Genomic DNA, 17,984 nt, shown 5'->3' on the forward strand with positions numbered 1-17,984 from the left:
CGCTGCTGTATGATTGTTCAAAATCTATATGTCAAGGCCGATAAGACGAGGTCAGCGTATATTTATACGACTCATATCACACAGAAACAGTAGAGAATGAACCTCTGCAGCCAAATGTCACACACTCAGATATCGGTTTAATGTGAAATCATGTTTTCATCAAGATCCATGAAATATTTCCAGGGAAAACTGAGAAAATGCTCAACAGGAAGGTATGTTTCTGGATAAACATGCAAATGTAGAATTTGACAAATCAACGTTCTGATCACGTTGATGCAAAATTCATTTAAAAAAGTAAAAAGAGGAAGTTACTGAGTCGTACGGGAAACAAGAACTTCGTTTCTAAAGTTATAGATAATCCAATGGTTGTAGAGATAAAAGATGGATGTCGTTCTGCTGCTGTGGCTGTAAATACAAACTTTAAAATCAATCTCTAAACTTCTGATCATCTAAGATCATATATATAAAGTATTTGTACGTCAGCAAACCAGAATCTTCTGAATCTATTTAAAGTTTCCTGTCTCAGTGGGTGTGAGGCCTCTGAGTGACAGAGCCTCCTTCATGGAGACTGATCACATTAGTTAATCCAGCGCTTTGTTCTTTGAATGCAATGAGTCATTAGCAAATAATGCTCTATAACACTATGCAACCGTAATCCATGAGCCAGGCACTCGTCGAGCGTCGGCCCCCGCGGCGCCTTCAAGGACGAGGAGACAATACGACACAGCAGAAAACTGTTGGACTAATAAAGGATTATCATATCATATCTTATCTTAGTCATGTGAGCTCCGTGGCTCTGGAGAAGACAACGTTGGTCCATCGGTAACTTCACCACCTCAGTCCAGAGCAAAACATCTGAAAAATTAACTGCGATAACATCTTGTACAGACATTCATGGTCTCCAGAGGACGAACCCCAACAAGTCGAGGCAGACGGTCGCCCCACGCTGAGTCTGGTTCTAGAGTTTTCCTCCTGGTAAAACGTTGCTTGTGCTTGTTGCTCTATAATTGTGCACGGTCTCAACCTCAATGTGTAAATGTCCTTGAAATAAATAAATAAAGTTGAATCGACTTCCCTGACATCGAGTGGGCGTCTGTGGTTGGACCACCGCAGATGGACGCAGTAAATAAACTTGTGTGTGTGTGTGTGTGTGTGTGTGTGTGTGTGTGTGTGTGTGTTGTGTGTGTGTGTGTGTGTGTGTGTGTGTGTGTGTGTGTGTGTGTGTGTGTGTGTGTCCTCGTGCCCGGGTGTTAAATACAAGGTAGATTATTTCATTCATGACGGCTCGGCTGGTGTTAGATGCTGAATCGGATTCAAGTCTAATTGTGACTCTCACACAAACACAGTCTGTCTCATACCACCCATGACTAACACCATTAGGACCCCCGGGCTAAAACGGGGGTTCGCTGTGCTACATTTACAGTCTGCATGCAAAGACAAGAGGCTGAGAGTGTGTGTCTGTGTGTGTGTGCAATGAAATGATTTGTCACACTCGCAGCACACTTGGCTGAACAAAGAAGTCCCCTCTCTCTGCAACATCACAAAGCCTGGCTGTCGCTACGCCGGGATTGGTGGAAAACATCCTCTCTGCCATGTGATTGGTGCATGGCCCAGGGGCTCAGTTATCATGAGTCAGCCCCTTTTTCTGCATGAGACGAGGAGAGGGGGGCCAGACTGCATGGTCTGAGAGAGAGAGCGAGAGCGAGAGAAAGAGAGAGAGACAGGCAGAAAGGCTCAGAGAGACAAAATCTACGTCTCAAGACAAAGTGAACACAAAGCTTTATTAGAAAATCGTGTGGTCTCACACATTACACAAAAAGATACAGGAGGGAATGTTAATTGTCTTTTTTTTTATTGTCTCAAAAATATCTGTACAAACAGGGACCGACCCGTCTCAAGATTCTCCACCATTTGTCAGTTCAACCCAAATATTCACGCATATAAAGAGGAACGATGGAACATGTAACGTGAGGATCCTAAGCCCCAAGTTCACCAGGAGAAGGCAAAGTGTCTGAACGTGTGTGCGTGTGCGTGTGTGTATCAATCATTTCAGTGTGTTTTACTATCTGAAGCCAAAAGGACGCGTCGAGCAGAAGGTCCGAGACCCGAGATGTGAAACAGGACGAGAAAAGGAACAGGAAAAAGGTGATGCTCACGGAAAAAAAGAACATCAGATCTCAAAACCCGCCACTGAAATCAGAAGTAGAACTGTAGTAACAGGACGTGAGGACGTGAGTCCGACGAGGACATAATCGCAACAGGATTAAGGCTACATCCACACTAAGACTACCTTGTCAAAATAAAATGATCCGTCCACACATGTGTTTTGGCTCCTTATCAGTTTTAATCCCTGTCGATACAACCACGCCTGCAAACGCATAACACGTGACCACTCGCGTACACAGGGCATTTGGTGTTAGTTTGCAGAAACAGCAAGGCTACAAACAAGTCAACGAACTCGTCACCTATACACATAAACAGTTGTATCGTTGTAAAATACAGAATTTAACTGCACAACAGCTGTTAGCAACGGCAACAGGGTCAGCAACGCTTGTTATTCTACACACGTCTATTCAACGTATCCATGTCGTGTTCTACGCTGGAAGCTGAAGCTAATACTTGAAAGGAGCCTGACGAATCAGCAAAGGCTACGTCGTGACAGGAAAAGAACCAATCAGCGAGCTGTGAGTGTCTCTGTCATCGTTTCCTCACATCTCAGTTTCCGCCCAGTCGGATTAAAACACAGCCCGGGAGGTTTCAAACTAAAACGGGGCCGGCAGCGTTTCACCACTTCTCCGTTTCAGCGGCTCTACAACACATCAGGTGTATCAGTAGCAGAGCTGATGCGTTTTCAAACGAGAGCGTCGCGGTGTGGATGTAGCCGAATTCTCACACTCGTCACAGAGCGTCTGTTAGAAGGACGTCTGTTAGAAGCGTCTGTAGTAGCGGTGCGGGGGTCCGTAGTGCATGGGCAGGTCCATTACGTCGATGTTGTGGTGATGAGGGTTGACGGGAGCGTTGAGGTGGTGGTGATTGTTGTTGTCATTGATCGGGGGCAGGTGCTGCAGGGGGGGCACATAGGGAGCCGGGGGCAGCCGAGGCACAATCACCTGGTGGTATATCCTGCCCTGAGGAGGAGGTGGGGGGTAGCGGGCGCGCGGAGGGACGAACAGGGGAGCTTGCACCGCCTGGGGAGAGGAGGTGCCAGGGGGATGGGGGGGTTTTCGGGCGGCGGACCCACCCGCGGCCGCTTGGTGTCGGCGACGGGCTCCAGAGGAGGACCCACCCTCTTCCCTGAATTATCTGAGAGAAGAAGAAGAAGAAGAAAAGGAAGTGAAGCAGCCGTCTCGTCTCAATCTGGTTTCTTAGCGCAGAGGAAAACGACGTTGCTGAGGGTTTGAATAACCTCCGCACGCCGTCACCTGCTTCACGTACTCATCACAAACACATTGGGACAAACACAGGAAGTGCTGCTGCTGCTGCTTTATGTTGTAAACAGCCAATGTGTCTGAATACATACAGGTTAAAAAAGACAGAGGATGCAGCAGAGAGGAAGACTAATGATGTAACACTCCTCTGCCAGGGAACATTATTTACATCCGTCTGGAAACACAACAGGCGGCTGATAAATGGGATAAACACACTGGGTAACAACATATAGAACTCAACAGCTCCACTGAAGTAGTTATGAACTGAACTGACCTGCACATTTCTTCTTCAGCTCTTCCTCACCCTCCTTCTGGATCTCCTGAATGATTCGCTCGTCATCTTGCTGCAGACACACAAACACAAAGGAACCACTTTAGTTAATAGTTCTACTGACACGCCTTCTGTTCTCCGCTCACTTCTGTGGTTTTAGGCCACGTTCAGACTTCAGGACTAAAATCCTTTGTGTTCTTTTCTCAACAGTGTGAACAGAACAGCACATGGCATCTTATCTTTTCCAAATTCCCATTTGGAAGGTTACATTCCCAGTTAGATTCCCATTCCCAAATACTCCTGTAATTAAAAATCAAGCTGTGGCCGACACAGTGTTGGTTTAGCTGCAGGCTTGTTGTGTCTCTTCTGTTGCTTGTTGTGTCTCCTCTGTTGCTTGTTGTGTCTCCTCTGTTGCTTGTTGTGTCTCCTGACAGGTCAGAGCTTCCGTGGTGGGCGGGGGAGCAGTTTGATATAAGAGAAGCCGGTGTGGCCCAGCTGCCTTCAAAAATTAACTTGTGTGTTAAGTGAGTCTAAGACCTTGTGTTCAGAACTTCTTTCACCTCTACGCTCGGCAGAAAACCTCTAATTTAAATAATGTTCAGAAAGCAGCGGACCCCCCCCACACCCTCCCTCCACCGGTCCCTCTGTTTATCCATTTCTTGGCAATGCTTCCAGCACCAGCTCTTGGCCGACGCCGGTGCCTCCGCAGAGCTACTGGAGCAGCTCCAGCTCATTAACTTCTCGGGGACTAATTGTTGCCCCTGGTTGCCAATGACACTGTGGCCAGGTCGCTGCTGTGCTGCAGAGGAGTCAGAGGCTCACGGTCAAAGTGCACCGAGAGTTAGTGAAGATCTTTGTGAGTGTAAAAGAGTGTGTGTGGAGAGGACTGCCTGCCCGGCAACAATCAATCTCCAACGATGAAGCACACGTCAGGAACTTTACCGTGGGGTCGGTCCAGAGGGAACACTTGCGGCAGTGACGGCACGGCGCGCCAGGAGAGCGGGCGTGCTGGCAGAAGTGGTTGTAGCCGGTGATGGGCTCTCGGCAGAGGTAGCACATGAAGCTGCCGCAGCGGCACGACATGCGGTTGCAGCCCTCCGACTTGACCAGGCCCGTCCCGCACTTCACACACTTCCTCACTCGAGCCGCCGTCATACGCTCCTCACTGCGGAAGAGAAATTCAATTAATTTTCCCTGTACAGAAAACAAGGGGCTGTCGTCCTGAGGTGTCGCTTCAGGGCCAAACACGTTTTTCACATCGACTGGTTCTTTATCATCGAGTCAACATAACTTTAGACACAAGAATACATGAAACATTCGGCCTTGATCCATTGTAAAACAAAGATCCCCTGAACACTGCACTGTTTATGACCATGAAGTATCAAGATACTTTTCTATGGGTAGTATCATTATAATTCTATAACTTTACTGTTTATGTGAGACCAAACCTCTCCACATGCAATGGACTGGGATTATGATTCTTTTAGTTTTGTCTGGTTCTAATAATCAGCTCAGTCCGGACGCTCAAATTGTCAGATCCCGATCAACTGATCTGTCTCCCAGGCCACTTCCTGTTTCTCTCAGCACCAGGAAATAAGAGGATCTGCGGACGGCTCAAAACAGGAAGTGCCGCCGGTGGGCCTGCTGGGCCACGGGAAGCAGCCGGGCCGCTCCACTTCCTGGAGGACTGTCCGGGAAACTGAGCTGTTTACCCAGCATGCTCCCAAAGTGAGGAGTCAAAAATACCCTCGAAGGGTGGAACTGTTAACGGGTATAAAACGCTCTGGATGATTGGGATTGAATTTGTCCCGACAGGCAAGTCACTCAGCAGCTATATCGGCAGTGTACTGTGGGCAGTGAGGTGTGAGTAGTGAGGTGTGGGTAGTGAGGTGTGGGTAGTGCCACTGCTGAAACGGTTTAGTGACTTTATACCTGAAGTTTCAAACACTCCCCATCACCCACAGGTTAAACGTATACTATGCCTGTTACGATATGTTCCACATTAAGCTTTTCTCAAGCAGATGGTTGGTTTATTTGAGGAAGGGGCTGGACCCGTATCATACGAGCGCCATCTTTAGTGTTACAGACATTTTGATCAAGATTCTTCAAGTGGTTTATCCATCTATATTATATTATTACATTTATGTTTTTTTGTACAATGTGTAAATGGTGGAGGTGAAAGCAAAAAACAGTACTTTTACAAGCACAAACTTGTAAAACTACAAGTTTGTAGCATATGTTTTTACTTCATATTTAATCCCCTCCCAAAATATCATGATGTGACATGACGATAAAGACGTCTGTGGCGAGATACTTACAAGAGCACCCTCATGCGGATCTCATCTCTCTCCAGGACCTGCTCACACGTCTTCCCCACATGCTGCTTCCACTGGACATGGCACTTTCTACAGCTCTCCTGATGAAGACGACCAGAAGAGAGGGAGACAAACGTGGTGAGAGATTCGAGGAAGGCGGAAGGAAAGACATAACGAGAAAGCAAGAGAGCTTCTTGTAAATTTATTATTTCATCGTATCTCATCAAGATTTCAACATTTCAACACATCGTCCCAGTTCCTGCTGAATCAGAGGAGCCCTGCAGTCAGACTCTTCCTCCTGCTCTATATGCTGCTGGTGCCGCCACTGCAGGGACTCGGACTCGCACAGACACAACTAGGTGTGGCTCTCGCTGCACGTGAGCGTCTGCAGCGAGAGTGCGATTTGCTCGGTGCCAACTGCTCTGTTGCCTAGAAACAGCAACTTTGTCCTCTCCAACCTCCTTTTTGGTGGCAGCCCCGAGACGTGCAGGGCTGACAGCATTGCAACACACACACACACACACACATCTGCTGAGGGCTGCCTCCTTTGCTAACCCTTAGCTAAGTGGTGTCACCATAAATATTTGAGCCCCTCATGTAATATTGAGGAGCGTGGCATATGACAGCTGATGCAGCACAGAATGATCCATATCTTCACGGCAGCCTCTAGTCTGAAGCTCCAAACCCACCCTTTGTGTTCAGTGACCTCCTTAAATCACTGTGTGTGTTTTATATTTTATGAATTTCTGCCAACACCACAGCCTTGTAGCTCCCACAGTGTTTGCTAAGACAGTCGTTTGTGTGTGTGAGTGTGTGTGTGTGTATTTGCAAGGTCAACCAAAGGGCGGGGAAATGAAGAAGAGAAGCCAGAGTTTTTTTTCGTTGGCAATTTGAAACGTTTTTGGATCGCAAACTCTCTCTCAAGGACCTTCAGGGACATTCTGTGGCTCCACAGTTTAGAAGCTTCGAGCGAGGGATGGGCCTTTTTTTTCTGATACACATCTAACATGGAACAGATGAAACGTAGCCCAACGACAGCAGTGAAGTTTTAGACTTCGTTCTTGTAAGGGAGTGTCCGAGCAGCGAGATGCATGAGACACAATCAGCAAAAACTGGGAGGAGAAATGTAGAATCAGCCTCAAATGTCAGAGAAAGCCAGATCACACAAAGACGGATGAGGCAGGGAGTGAGGAGGGGTGGGGGGGCAGGAGGCAGAGTGGTGAAAGATCGCCCCCTAGTGGTAGTCTGGAGAACTGGAGGAGGGACAGCATGAGTAAGAGCGATAGTTCCTCTATGTGTCTAGGAGCGGTTTGACTAAGAAGGAAGACACCTGAGGTTTTACACATGTCTGAAACCACAGCCGGGGGTTTTGAAGTCAACTCTGTGTCATCGCCGCCCTCGAGTCTCTCATTTAAGATGGAAAATGCAATAAGAGCAACTTGAATCTTGGGGGGGGAAAGTGCATGTTTAGCTAATTGACTGTGAGCCACCCCTCCTTCCACCCTGTTCTCCTCGTTTTATCTTATCTCCAGTCATTATACCTTCTTCTCTCAGGCCCTCTCCTCCACCCACTTTATTCATCCTCTTCTTTTTCTATCTCTTCTTCTGTGCTGCAGGCTGCAGCATCCCTTATAAGGCAGTGCAGGCTGTCTGCAGCACTTCTGATTGGGGTGTGTGTGGTTGGGGTGTGTGTGGTTGGGGGGGGTTTGTGTGTGTGCATCATGTGCATTTTTGTGTGGATATGGCTTTTACCGCAATCTAATCTGAGCGCTGATCACAGGGCAGGATGGAAGAGAGAAAGAGATGCATGATCTGATGTGATATAGTGAGAGGAGAAGCTTCTGTGGGGAGGGGGGCAACTGCAGCTGAAATATGCAGCAGATGTGATGATGTATGAGACGCCAACTGGAGCAGCACATCACTTACAAAACACACAACAGACGCACTGTTGCACAGATTCAGCTCTTGTTTGCACTGTGGCAGCCTCCCAGTGGCCTACATATTACATTCCTCTGATTTCATGAAGTAATCAAAGCCAGGCCCAGAACAGGCCGGTCCAAATGTCCCCATAACCACATAAGCCCATGTGGAATACATTAGCAATTACATTAGTGTGTGTGTGTGTGTGTATCTGGGTCACATTTGATTGGAACCAAGTTTGAAACAGAGGAGGAAGTGTGTCCGACCAGTAAGAAAACAGTGCAAGGGGCGTGGGAAGCGTGGCCGGCCAATGAGGCAGCAGCGTGGAAGGAGACGGGTGGGCTTACAGAAGTGTGTCAGTTACATAATGAAGCCCCTCCCTGCTCGTAGACGGAGCAGGCTAAAGGGCCTGAACTGTACAACGGTCTTCAACCATGCTTATGCTGATGGGAACCACAGATTCCAAAAAGTAAAACTTGAGTAAAAAGCAACACGTACATCAACATTAAAGTTTGTCCGGCAGATAATCTCGAGGTTTACGAGAAAGTTTCCACCACAAACTCTCCAGAAAAACACCAAAGCAGCCACAGACTCACATTCTCATTCTTACACATTCAAAAAAGTTAATTCTTTAGTTTACTGCTGACAAAAAAAGAGCAGGACCACTTGTTCTTCAATAACTCTAAACTTTCCCCTTTAGAAAGTACCATAAATATTGTCTTGTGGGAGTTGACCTACATCTGCAGCTGCAGACGACTAATATTCAGAGAAGGAAATGATCTGGAGCCTGGAGAACTTTTTCCTGTCTTTGGGTTTGTGTGAGGATGTAATGGAGTGCAGATGTAGAATTACACTGCGAGTCAGCCACTATGAACCTCTGGCTCCACCTACAGGCGAATGGACAGAACAGCAAGAGAGCTGTGCCCTGTGTTTTCCAAACAATGACAGAAATCACCAAATACGAGGCATTCAAGGATATTATCAAAGAAGTTGTTAATAGAAAGGCCAGTGAGGAGAAATAGGCTTTAGACACAAGTTAAGGCGAATTTTTTTCACTTTCCATCAATACTCTGTTTTCATTTTGTCCGTATTTGTCTTACAAAATATTTGTATTCTCTACACAGCTCCTACTGAGGGTTTGTGAATGTGACTAATCTAACTTTTGCTGCAACGGAACAAACAATTATTTTCAGAACTCGTGAATCTGTTTCCTCTTTCTGGATCCTCTTATTTTAATCTAGAAAATGTTTATCAGATCATTTCTTTAGAGCCGGATGACGACATCTCCACCAGAATGTTACTGGATATTCATGTTTATTTCAGTTTGACTGTGTTTGTATCAGCATGAGTTGAAAAATGCAAAGTAGGAAACAAAGAATACATTTTAAAAACTAAAACGCACACACACACTCCTATTGCTACATTCCCGGAATGAGGGAGAAAGGTGGGGTGTGTGTTGAGCTATACAAAGATTGTGATGTGGCAGGAGCGAGTGTGACACACAAAAACAGACACAAAAAAAAGAGACAAAGACACATCAGAAGAACGAAGGGAGTGATGTGTTTGTGTGGTAACAGTGAGAATAAATCTGTGTGTGTGTGATTTTCAACTGGAATCCATGTGACAGCCTTGGCAGACACAAAGCGATGCCTCCCCCAGCATTCCTCAGACAGAGGGAGGAGGCCCAGAGATAAACACGAGCGAGAGACAGAGGTGGCGACCTCGCCAGATGGAACCATTACATCATCAAAAACTGTTCATCAATCCTTCCTCGCTCACTTAGTTTGATCTAAGCCTCTTGTCCAGATTGTACCGAAGAAACTTAAGAACTGAAGAAACGGTAGAAGTGGACACTGCACACAGAGCTTTTCTCTAGAACCCAAGTTCCGGTCCAATCTCTCTTTTGTAGAGTAAGATACTTTATTTCTGTCAAACAACCATATGTGATAACATCAGAGGGTGTGTATACTCTACAAGAGCAACAGTGTTGACCGACATTTGACTGTGAACGCATTCCTTGAAGGATCTGTATGAGGAAACAGCAGAGTGTTAAATAAACTAAAATACAAAGAGCTGGACTGACCTTGCGGCACCGAGGGTTAGGACAGCTGAACAGAGACCTATCTTTGTCCAACAGGGCGGGGAAGTTGCAAAACGGACACCTGCAAAGACCAGAGAGGGAGAAGGGTTAAGGACTCCAATCAATCACATGAAATCTAATCGGATCATCTTTGAGTCCAACTCAAAGAAATGTCCTAAAGGCAGACTTGAGATATCACATTCACTGTGACCTTGACCTTTGAGCTCCCTAATCTAATCATTGATGATGATAAATTCCATTATTGATTAATCTGTTGATTATTTTCCAGACTTGTCGATAACTGGATCATTAAACATGATTCAATATGTTAATTGAGCTGAATCACCTGTGCGCAGTTGTGACTCACACACACGTACCGCACTAGTTCGTCAGCACAGGTGGCAGCGACCGCCTCCTCCGCCTGCCTCTCATAATATTTACACAGTATGTTCTCTGGAAGGACCTTCTCCAGCTCAAACACTGGGTAAGAGCACAGGCAGCCCCCCTCCATGCAGCTCAGCTCCGACTGCAACACAAACACACACAAACAATCAGAAACACACAGGTTGTTTCACAAACAGACATCATGTCTACTGCAAGTTTCAGCAAGTACAACACATTTATTAACACAAAAATATTTAAATGTATTAAACATTGATAGATGGCTAAAAAGGACGATATTTCTGTTAAGTGCACACAACTGTAGAAAATTTGGTTTAATGCTGCTTTCAAAACAATGTAAGAATTGTTACCAACATTAGCAGGTTGGCCTGACTCACATTATGTGAGGAAAACAATGTGTGTGTGTGTGTGTGTGTGTGTGTGTGTGTGTGTGTGTCTGTACCTTTCCTGAGCCAAACACTGCCTCCTGAGCATATTTCAACAGGCAGTCTTTACAGAACAGGTGACCGTCTGAACACTGCGTCATCTTCTCAAACGCAAACTCTCCGTAGCAGCAGCCACACTCGATCAGCTGGCCGTCCTGGAGAAAGAATTACTATCAGACTGCATGTTGGTGTCACATTTCTGAAGCAGCGGTAGTAGAAAAGGAAACAATTTCCTCCTCTATCCAGTCTGATATGAAGTTTATTTGTAATTTAAAATGATATGAAACACTGTGAAAGTTACATCAGCCTTGTGGAGGTATGTGTGCACTTCTTACCATCTTATATTCATCTTCATTGACCTGCAGTGCCAAGAGGAAGTCCTCATGCTGGACAGAGAGAGAGACAGAGAGAGAGAGAGTGTCAGACAGCAGGAGTGAACTGTCAATCACCTCAACTGACAATAAGATTATATAATAATGAATATTCAATAAATAATAAACATTTGACTGATGGATCCCTTCAGTTGGTGAGTTTATATTGCATATTAGGTACTCAGACTGTAATCAGACTGAGCAAAAAGCTTTATTATGAAAAAATAAAATAAAACGTGTGTGTGTGTGTGTTTACTGCACCTCTGCCCATTCCTTGGCTTTCTGCTGATAGAACGACAGCTCCTTCTGCACAGAAGCTTCCAGATTGCTGTACGTCCTGTAGTAGCGACGGTCGTTCTCCAAGAAATACATCCTCTTCTCAAACTTCACTGAACCTGGTGAACAGAGGGAGAATATTCATCCTACATTCAGAGCAGCTCAGTTTGAGTACAAACAGTAAAAGCGTTTTTACAACACTTATGAAACACTCGACCAGACACCAAAAATGCTAATTTGTCGGCTTTGTATTACTTTGTGAACAAAAACAGGAAGGTTTTAACCAAAAGGTAAGATCTTAAGTTGCTTAAAATATGTAAAACGTGATTTAAACTATATGTATTTTCTAAATTCTAAATTCACTACATAATTCACAAGCAGGTGGGTGCATAGATGAGAGCATGTGTTGTGAAACAGCAGCAGTGAACAGAGAGAGAAAAGTCAGAGAACTATCTCACCATGCTCGAAATGGAAATCAATGTAGCAGCGCTCAGAGGAGGCTCTGCTCCGTCGTCTCTTTCCTGAGGGGTCGCCTGAATCCTTCCACTTCTTCAGAGCTTCACATAAGGCCTGGGCGAGTGGAAGAGAGCGACCACGAGAGGGTGTTAAAAGAGGCAGTTGGAAAAGAGGGCGAGAAAGTAGAGAAAGGTGGAGAACTGTGGTGACATTCCTACGACGCAACGCGACCATGTTGTTACCTTGCGTGTAATTGCATAGTGTCCCTTCAGAGCATTGAGGGCCCATTTGATGTCCTGACAGCTGAGCATCCTGAAGTCTGCCATGAGCAGGTCGGCAGCTTGCATCACAGCCTCAGGTCCCACTGCGCCCAGCTTGGTAAAGTCAAACAGGTCCTCGCTCACCTGAAAAGACCAAATACCCAGACACTTGGCTATCAGATAAGGAAAATGATGCTGTGTGACTGTGATTTGTGGCTGGGATGAGATTGTCTCTTTCTATATGTTTTTATACAGATTTGTACCTAGTTGACTGTAACTGTCCATTTTCCATAAGAAACAACTTCTCCTTCATTATATTAATGATGTAACTGCTCATTGCGTAGGTGACGATATTAAACCTTAACTTACACCGAACCACATTTCCTGCAAACATCATCCTCTCACAGAAAAACCTTTCACTGGTCATTCACTCACCTCTGTCTGGGTGTCTCCAGACTCCAGGAGGATGCTGGTGGGAGCTGCATTGGCGGCTGCAGTCTCCCTCCTTGGATACTCTGGGTTCTCCAACAGCAGGTTACAGATACTGGAAGTACAGCAGAGGCGAGATGCAGGTAAACATACTTGTATAACTTTAAAACATCTATTTACACAAGCTAGACACTAAGGGCTGGATACTTCCTGAGAAGCTGAATCACTTATCGTAGCACTGCATGAAACACTGGAGAAAAATGGTGGGTGCTTCTTACACATTCAAGTCTTTCACATTATTCCTTTGGATCAGTTCTGCTACATAGGCTTCTTGAACATCTGGGAATAGATCCAGCTGTGGAGAACACAAACAGAAAAGGGAATCAGAGTTGAAATAGAGGAGGTGAGAGGCAACGTCACAGTCACACCAAAATTAAAGTTATTAAAATTTCTGTTCAGATGAGGTGCAGGTGTATGTGTATGTGATACTCACAACACCAGTGATGAGGGTTGTGACGTGAGGAGGCCGCTCTGGATTCTCTCGTGGTACAGAGGGACCAGGCCTTGCATCCTCTATTCTGGGAATGTCCTCTGGTGCAGGGGGGACCACAACCAGACCAGGGGCTGGATTGAGCCTCTCTGGGTTCGGGACCATAAGGAGACGAGCCACCCCTCCATTGTGAGGGACTGAAGCTGTTGGAGCTGGAGGAACGGGAAGGTTAAAGTTCACATTGGATACCCTAATGTTGAGGCTGCGGGCTGGTGGACCCACACTGGAGCCACCAGCTTGTGGTGGAGGATTGGGAACAGCCTGTCCAGGTGCCTGGCTCCCAAGGATGATCCGGTGACCAGCCTCTGGAGGTCCTAGTCTCTCTGGGGCTGCAGCTATTAGCACTGCAGGGGGGATCATCGGTATCACCTGAGGGGGATGTGTTGCCTGGACTGGGAGCTGGGCAGGGGCTTGGGCCAAGGGCTGTGGCTCAATCTGAATGAGATTGCCTTGCATTCGGTTGAATGTCTGCGGCACGTTCTGGGTCCTGAGCTGCAGCTGGGGCTGGGCTATTAGAGCAGAGGCTTGGATGTTCAGCTGTTGCGGAAGAAAAAGTAGCTTCACCTCCTTCACCTGGATGAAGTGGGGCTGTTGGGTTGTCATCCCAGTGGTCTGGAGCTGTGCTGATGTACCGGGCTGAGGCTGTGTCCGCGTGTGAGACTGTGCAGATGAAGTGCTAGCCTGAGGATTGTCTTGTGAATGAGTACTTGTACTTGGCTGTTCTTGAGTCTTTGTAGAAGAGTTTGTTGTTCTAACTGCAACCGCACAAGAAGAGTGTGTGGCACCAGCAGAGGTACTTGCCTGGGCCTCCACCGGTACATGTGCTGAAGAGCCTGCTTTAGGTTGTGCTAGCCCAGATGTGCTGGGCTGAGGTTGAACAAGTACTTGAATAGGTGTTCTGCATGAGATGGCGTTAGCCTTGAAATTTGTGGAGGTAGATGGGTTCTGGACAGAAGAGACTGCATGGAGCTCCACATTTGTATGTGTTGATGTACCGTCCTGTTTCTGTGATTTTGTCAAGGTCAGTTTTGACGGGGTCAGTTTGCACGAAGAGGAGCCTGGTTGTGGCTGTGTGTTTCCAGAAGTGCCCGACTGCACTGTTGTTTGTGTTCGTATGGCTGGCCTTCCTGCGGAGGAGTTGGCATTGGTATCTCTGGAGGTGGAGGGAACAGAGCTAGGGTCCCCTGTGGGAACTCCGGGAGTTGTAGTATGAACTACAACTTGGATTAGGTTTTGAGAAGCTCCACTCCATTTCGCTGCTGGGCGAATCAGATGTCTGCGTGCGGGAGTCAGCTGCTGCAGGTAAACATAGGAGGCAAAAGTCACAAAGTGATCGATGAATGGAAGCGAAGATGCTAATTCTATTGTAACTTCTGCAGCTCAAAATATTGAAAGTAGTTTGGTAAACAGAATAACAAAACACGTTTCCACTTGTCGAATGATATAAAATACAAGTCTCTGTAAGAACACTGTTTATTGGTCACCTCAACTATGCTGACGTCGTCATCGGCATCATCCGGGACTAAAACAGGACTCCCTGGTACCAGAGTCACAGGCTCCTCGTCCGAGTCGTCAGAAATGGTGATGAGTTCCCTCTTACGGGCACGGGAGCCTACACAGGCACATCCAGCATTTTCAGTACAGTGCATGAGGACAGATGAAATCTAAGTAAAGTAAGAAAATAAGATTAAACTAGGGCTGCGAGCAGCACTGTGCGGTACCGAGCACTTGCGACTTGATGAAATCTAATCAAATTTAAGTTGTAAAACGACGCTTACTTCCTGTAGGTGCCACTACATACAGATTAATACATCTGTTCAGGTCAAAAACACTTCAGATCGTATAAATATTTCAAGTTTGCAAAATCTAAGAGATCAAAGGATTCTATGACCACGGACACTGACATTATACAGATACAACAACTTCGTGTTAAGATGGCGTGTAATCAAACTTTGACGGCACGCCGCGGACCCACCTTGTGACGAAAACATCGAGGAAGTTTTAATCTCCATGTCGTTGAGATAACCCTAAAATCGATTAAATAAATCTGTTCAGGTCAAAAACACTCTTGTTTCTCTTCAGATCGTATAAATCTTTCATCTTTGCAACATCTAAGACATCTAAGGAATCAATGACCACTGAAACTGTTATACAGATACAACAACCTTGTGTTTAGATGGAGTGGAATCAAACTTTGATGCCACGGTCACACCGCAGATTCTGGACGGTTATAACAGAAACTGCAGTTTGCATCTATGTTTTGCTGAATTTCTAGACTTTGGCTGGATGAAATTCGTGGACTAATTCAAATGAAATTTCCCTAATTTTGTCAGTGATTAAGTACCGATTGGTTTGGAGCCAAACATTTTAAATTAAAAACAAATGTAAATGTACACACACACCACTGGAAAAGTCTGATATGCTCATATGTATTACGTTTATATCATTGTGACGGAGCTGCTCCGTCACTGACCCGCCAGCGGTCCACTCACACACACACGTACACCGACAAACATTTTTCAAGCTTCCTGTTACAGTTTCTAGTTGATCACTATTTAACCATCGCCGACTCTGTTTAGCTGAGGGTGCACACTCGTCAGCTCCGCATCTGGGTTACACACACATACGCACACACACACACACGCACGCACACACACAGTCACTTACCAGCGGTTTACGGACGCGGCACGTTCATCTCGCCGTCAGGGTAAAGTTACAGGGAACAAACAGGGCTTCCCAAACTTCCTGTTTGTTTAAATAGTTTCCGGTTGTGGTTTTTTAAAAGATAATTAATAAGAGTTGTTCTGTTTCTAGTTATTACCTTTTTGTTTATAAAAGTCATTTGATTTGTTTAAAGATGATTTATTTGGTGACATGCAAAGACTTTATTGTAAATTTTTGTTTCAAGGACTGGTTTTGCAGATAAATTTGTCTGAATTAGTCATTAAGCCCGGTGGGAGGGGCTAAGGGTTGAAAAGGGCAGCTTCAAGGCCTTGCCAGGGGAGTCTGAACCCAGTTACAGAGAAGGTCACGGCAGAGCTCATGAGAGCATTAGACAAGAGTTCAAGAGTCAGTTTGATTTTAAATTATTTTGTTTTGTATTTCTTGAAAATGTCCACGAGCACCTTGGAGAGCCGGCTGAAAATAAATTGAAAACACATTTTTTTGACTACGCCTGTGTTTTCACACTCTTTGAGGAGTTTTTAAGAGAGACCCCGCCACAATCATATTAGGTATGAAAATCAATACATTCAAGTTTATATGAATCATTAATATATAGAGATATGTGTTATTACAAGAGCTTAGTAGAACTAAACAGAAAGTAAACAATAAATATGAATCATTACATATGAATCATTAGTCTAAATACTTTATCAAAACAAAACAAAATATTGATCAATAATAAAAATTGAAGCTGTCAACTGAGTACGCAGATCCCTTATATGTGGCCCAGAATGCATTTGGGTGCATCTGGACCTGTACTGGGTCCTGACCATTTAGGACGCATGTCAACACCAAGTCTGACCAGGGTCTAAATGAACCACCAGGGCCAAGTCTACAGCCAGTTACAACCTGGCACAAGATAATATATATACACTGGTGTAGATGATCAAACAGAGAGATGGGGTTTAATGGTTTAAGGGAGTGCATCCCAGTGAGGATATGAAGATGTGTCTCACCTTGGCTGCGGTGGATGTTGAAACTTGCCAGGTGTATTACATCGTCGTCGCTGCCCCCATCTGCCATCGTGAAACTACACTTACCAGCTCCCTGAAGCCACCTACACTGGGTCACTGCTCCATCAGTACCATCTACCACACACACACACAGACACACACATGTATGTCAAAGAGCTGGCATTCCCCTGGAATTCAAACAAGTACTTCCACTTTAAAATGAGCGAGCACTCATGACCGCAGACTGGAGACTCAGAGCAGAAAAGCACCAGCTAGAAAAACAACATTAGCTACCAAGTAAAGTTGGTCTTGACTGTGTTGCCCAAGCTAATCACACAATGACACTTTAAAAACACTTTCATTAGTAACTTTACTTCCTCTAAACCTGCCCGGGTCGCCCTGCATCACGCCACACAAGACACCCCCTCAATAAATCTATTAAACACACAGCAACACTGGAAGCTAACAGGAAGCTGAGATTGTAGCTACGTCGTTGTTTTCTTCACCTCAGCCTCGACCCTGTGACATTAGCTCAAAGTTTAAGATGCTGTCGGTCAAACTAAAACCTTGTCAGAGCAGCTGACGACCATTTCCGCGTACACGCACACACACACACACAGACACACACACACAGGCAGACACACAACAGGGCAAACCCCTGCTCGCAGCTAAGCTAACGTTGATTAGCTTGGCTGGCTAGCTAGCCGAGGAGTTAGCTCACTTCTGTCAGTATTCCCGTGCTTCCCGCGGCTCCAGGGCCAACATGTCGATGGGCTAACGCACAGACAGACGCTCGCGGTCGGCGCAGCTTCGTCGGGAGGAAACCGTCGCTGGAGGTTTTCTCGACGAACTGAAAATCCGCGAATAACGAAACTAACAGCCAAAACAAGAACAGCCGTGACGTCACGCACGCACGGTAGACGTTTCGCTGCGTCGGAACCCGGTGGCATTCTGGGAAGTGTGGTCCTAGGGGAGAGGGACTTCTGCAACTTTTACAGTTTCAGCTGTTTTTGAGTCAAAGTCTGAAGAAACAACAAGAAAACTTTATAGTATAGATAAAATAAAGTAAGACATTTTTTTTTAATTAAATAAACACAGGTAAATCATGGAGGTTATTCATTGTT

General features: G+C 45.7%; 1 protein-coding gene across 1 annotated transcript; it reads right to left on the bottom strand.

Moving 5' to 3' along the window:
- Nucleotides 1-1,767: 1,767 nt before the first annotated feature.
- On the bottom strand, nt 1,768-17,789 carry rnf216 (ring finger protein 216). The gene is given in 18 exon segments (XM_035181749.2): nt 1,768-3,196; nt 3,199-3,303; nt 3,703-3,772; nt 4,642-4,864; nt 6,018-6,115; nt 10,018-10,096; nt 10,392-10,540; nt 10,859-10,996; nt 11,177-11,227; nt 11,474-11,607; nt 11,947-12,058; nt 12,187-12,348; nt 12,640-12,748; nt 12,912-12,988; nt 13,127-14,479; nt 14,668-14,795; nt 16,864-16,995; nt 17,582-17,789. Coding segments are annotated over 17 exon segments (3,324 nt in total). The 5' UTR covers nt 16,931-16,995; nt 17,582-17,789; the 3' UTR covers nt 1,768-2,927.
- Between the last annotated feature and the right edge of the window lie 195 nt (nt 17,790-17,984).

Source organism: Hippoglossus stenolepis, chromosome 16 (assembly GCF_022539355.2).
Source record: "Hippoglossus stenolepis isolate QCI-W04-F060 chromosome 16, HSTE1.2, whole genome shotgun sequence".
NCBI classification, from domain to species: Eukaryota; Metazoa; Chordata; class Actinopteri; order Pleuronectiformes; family Pleuronectidae; genus Hippoglossus; species Hippoglossus stenolepis.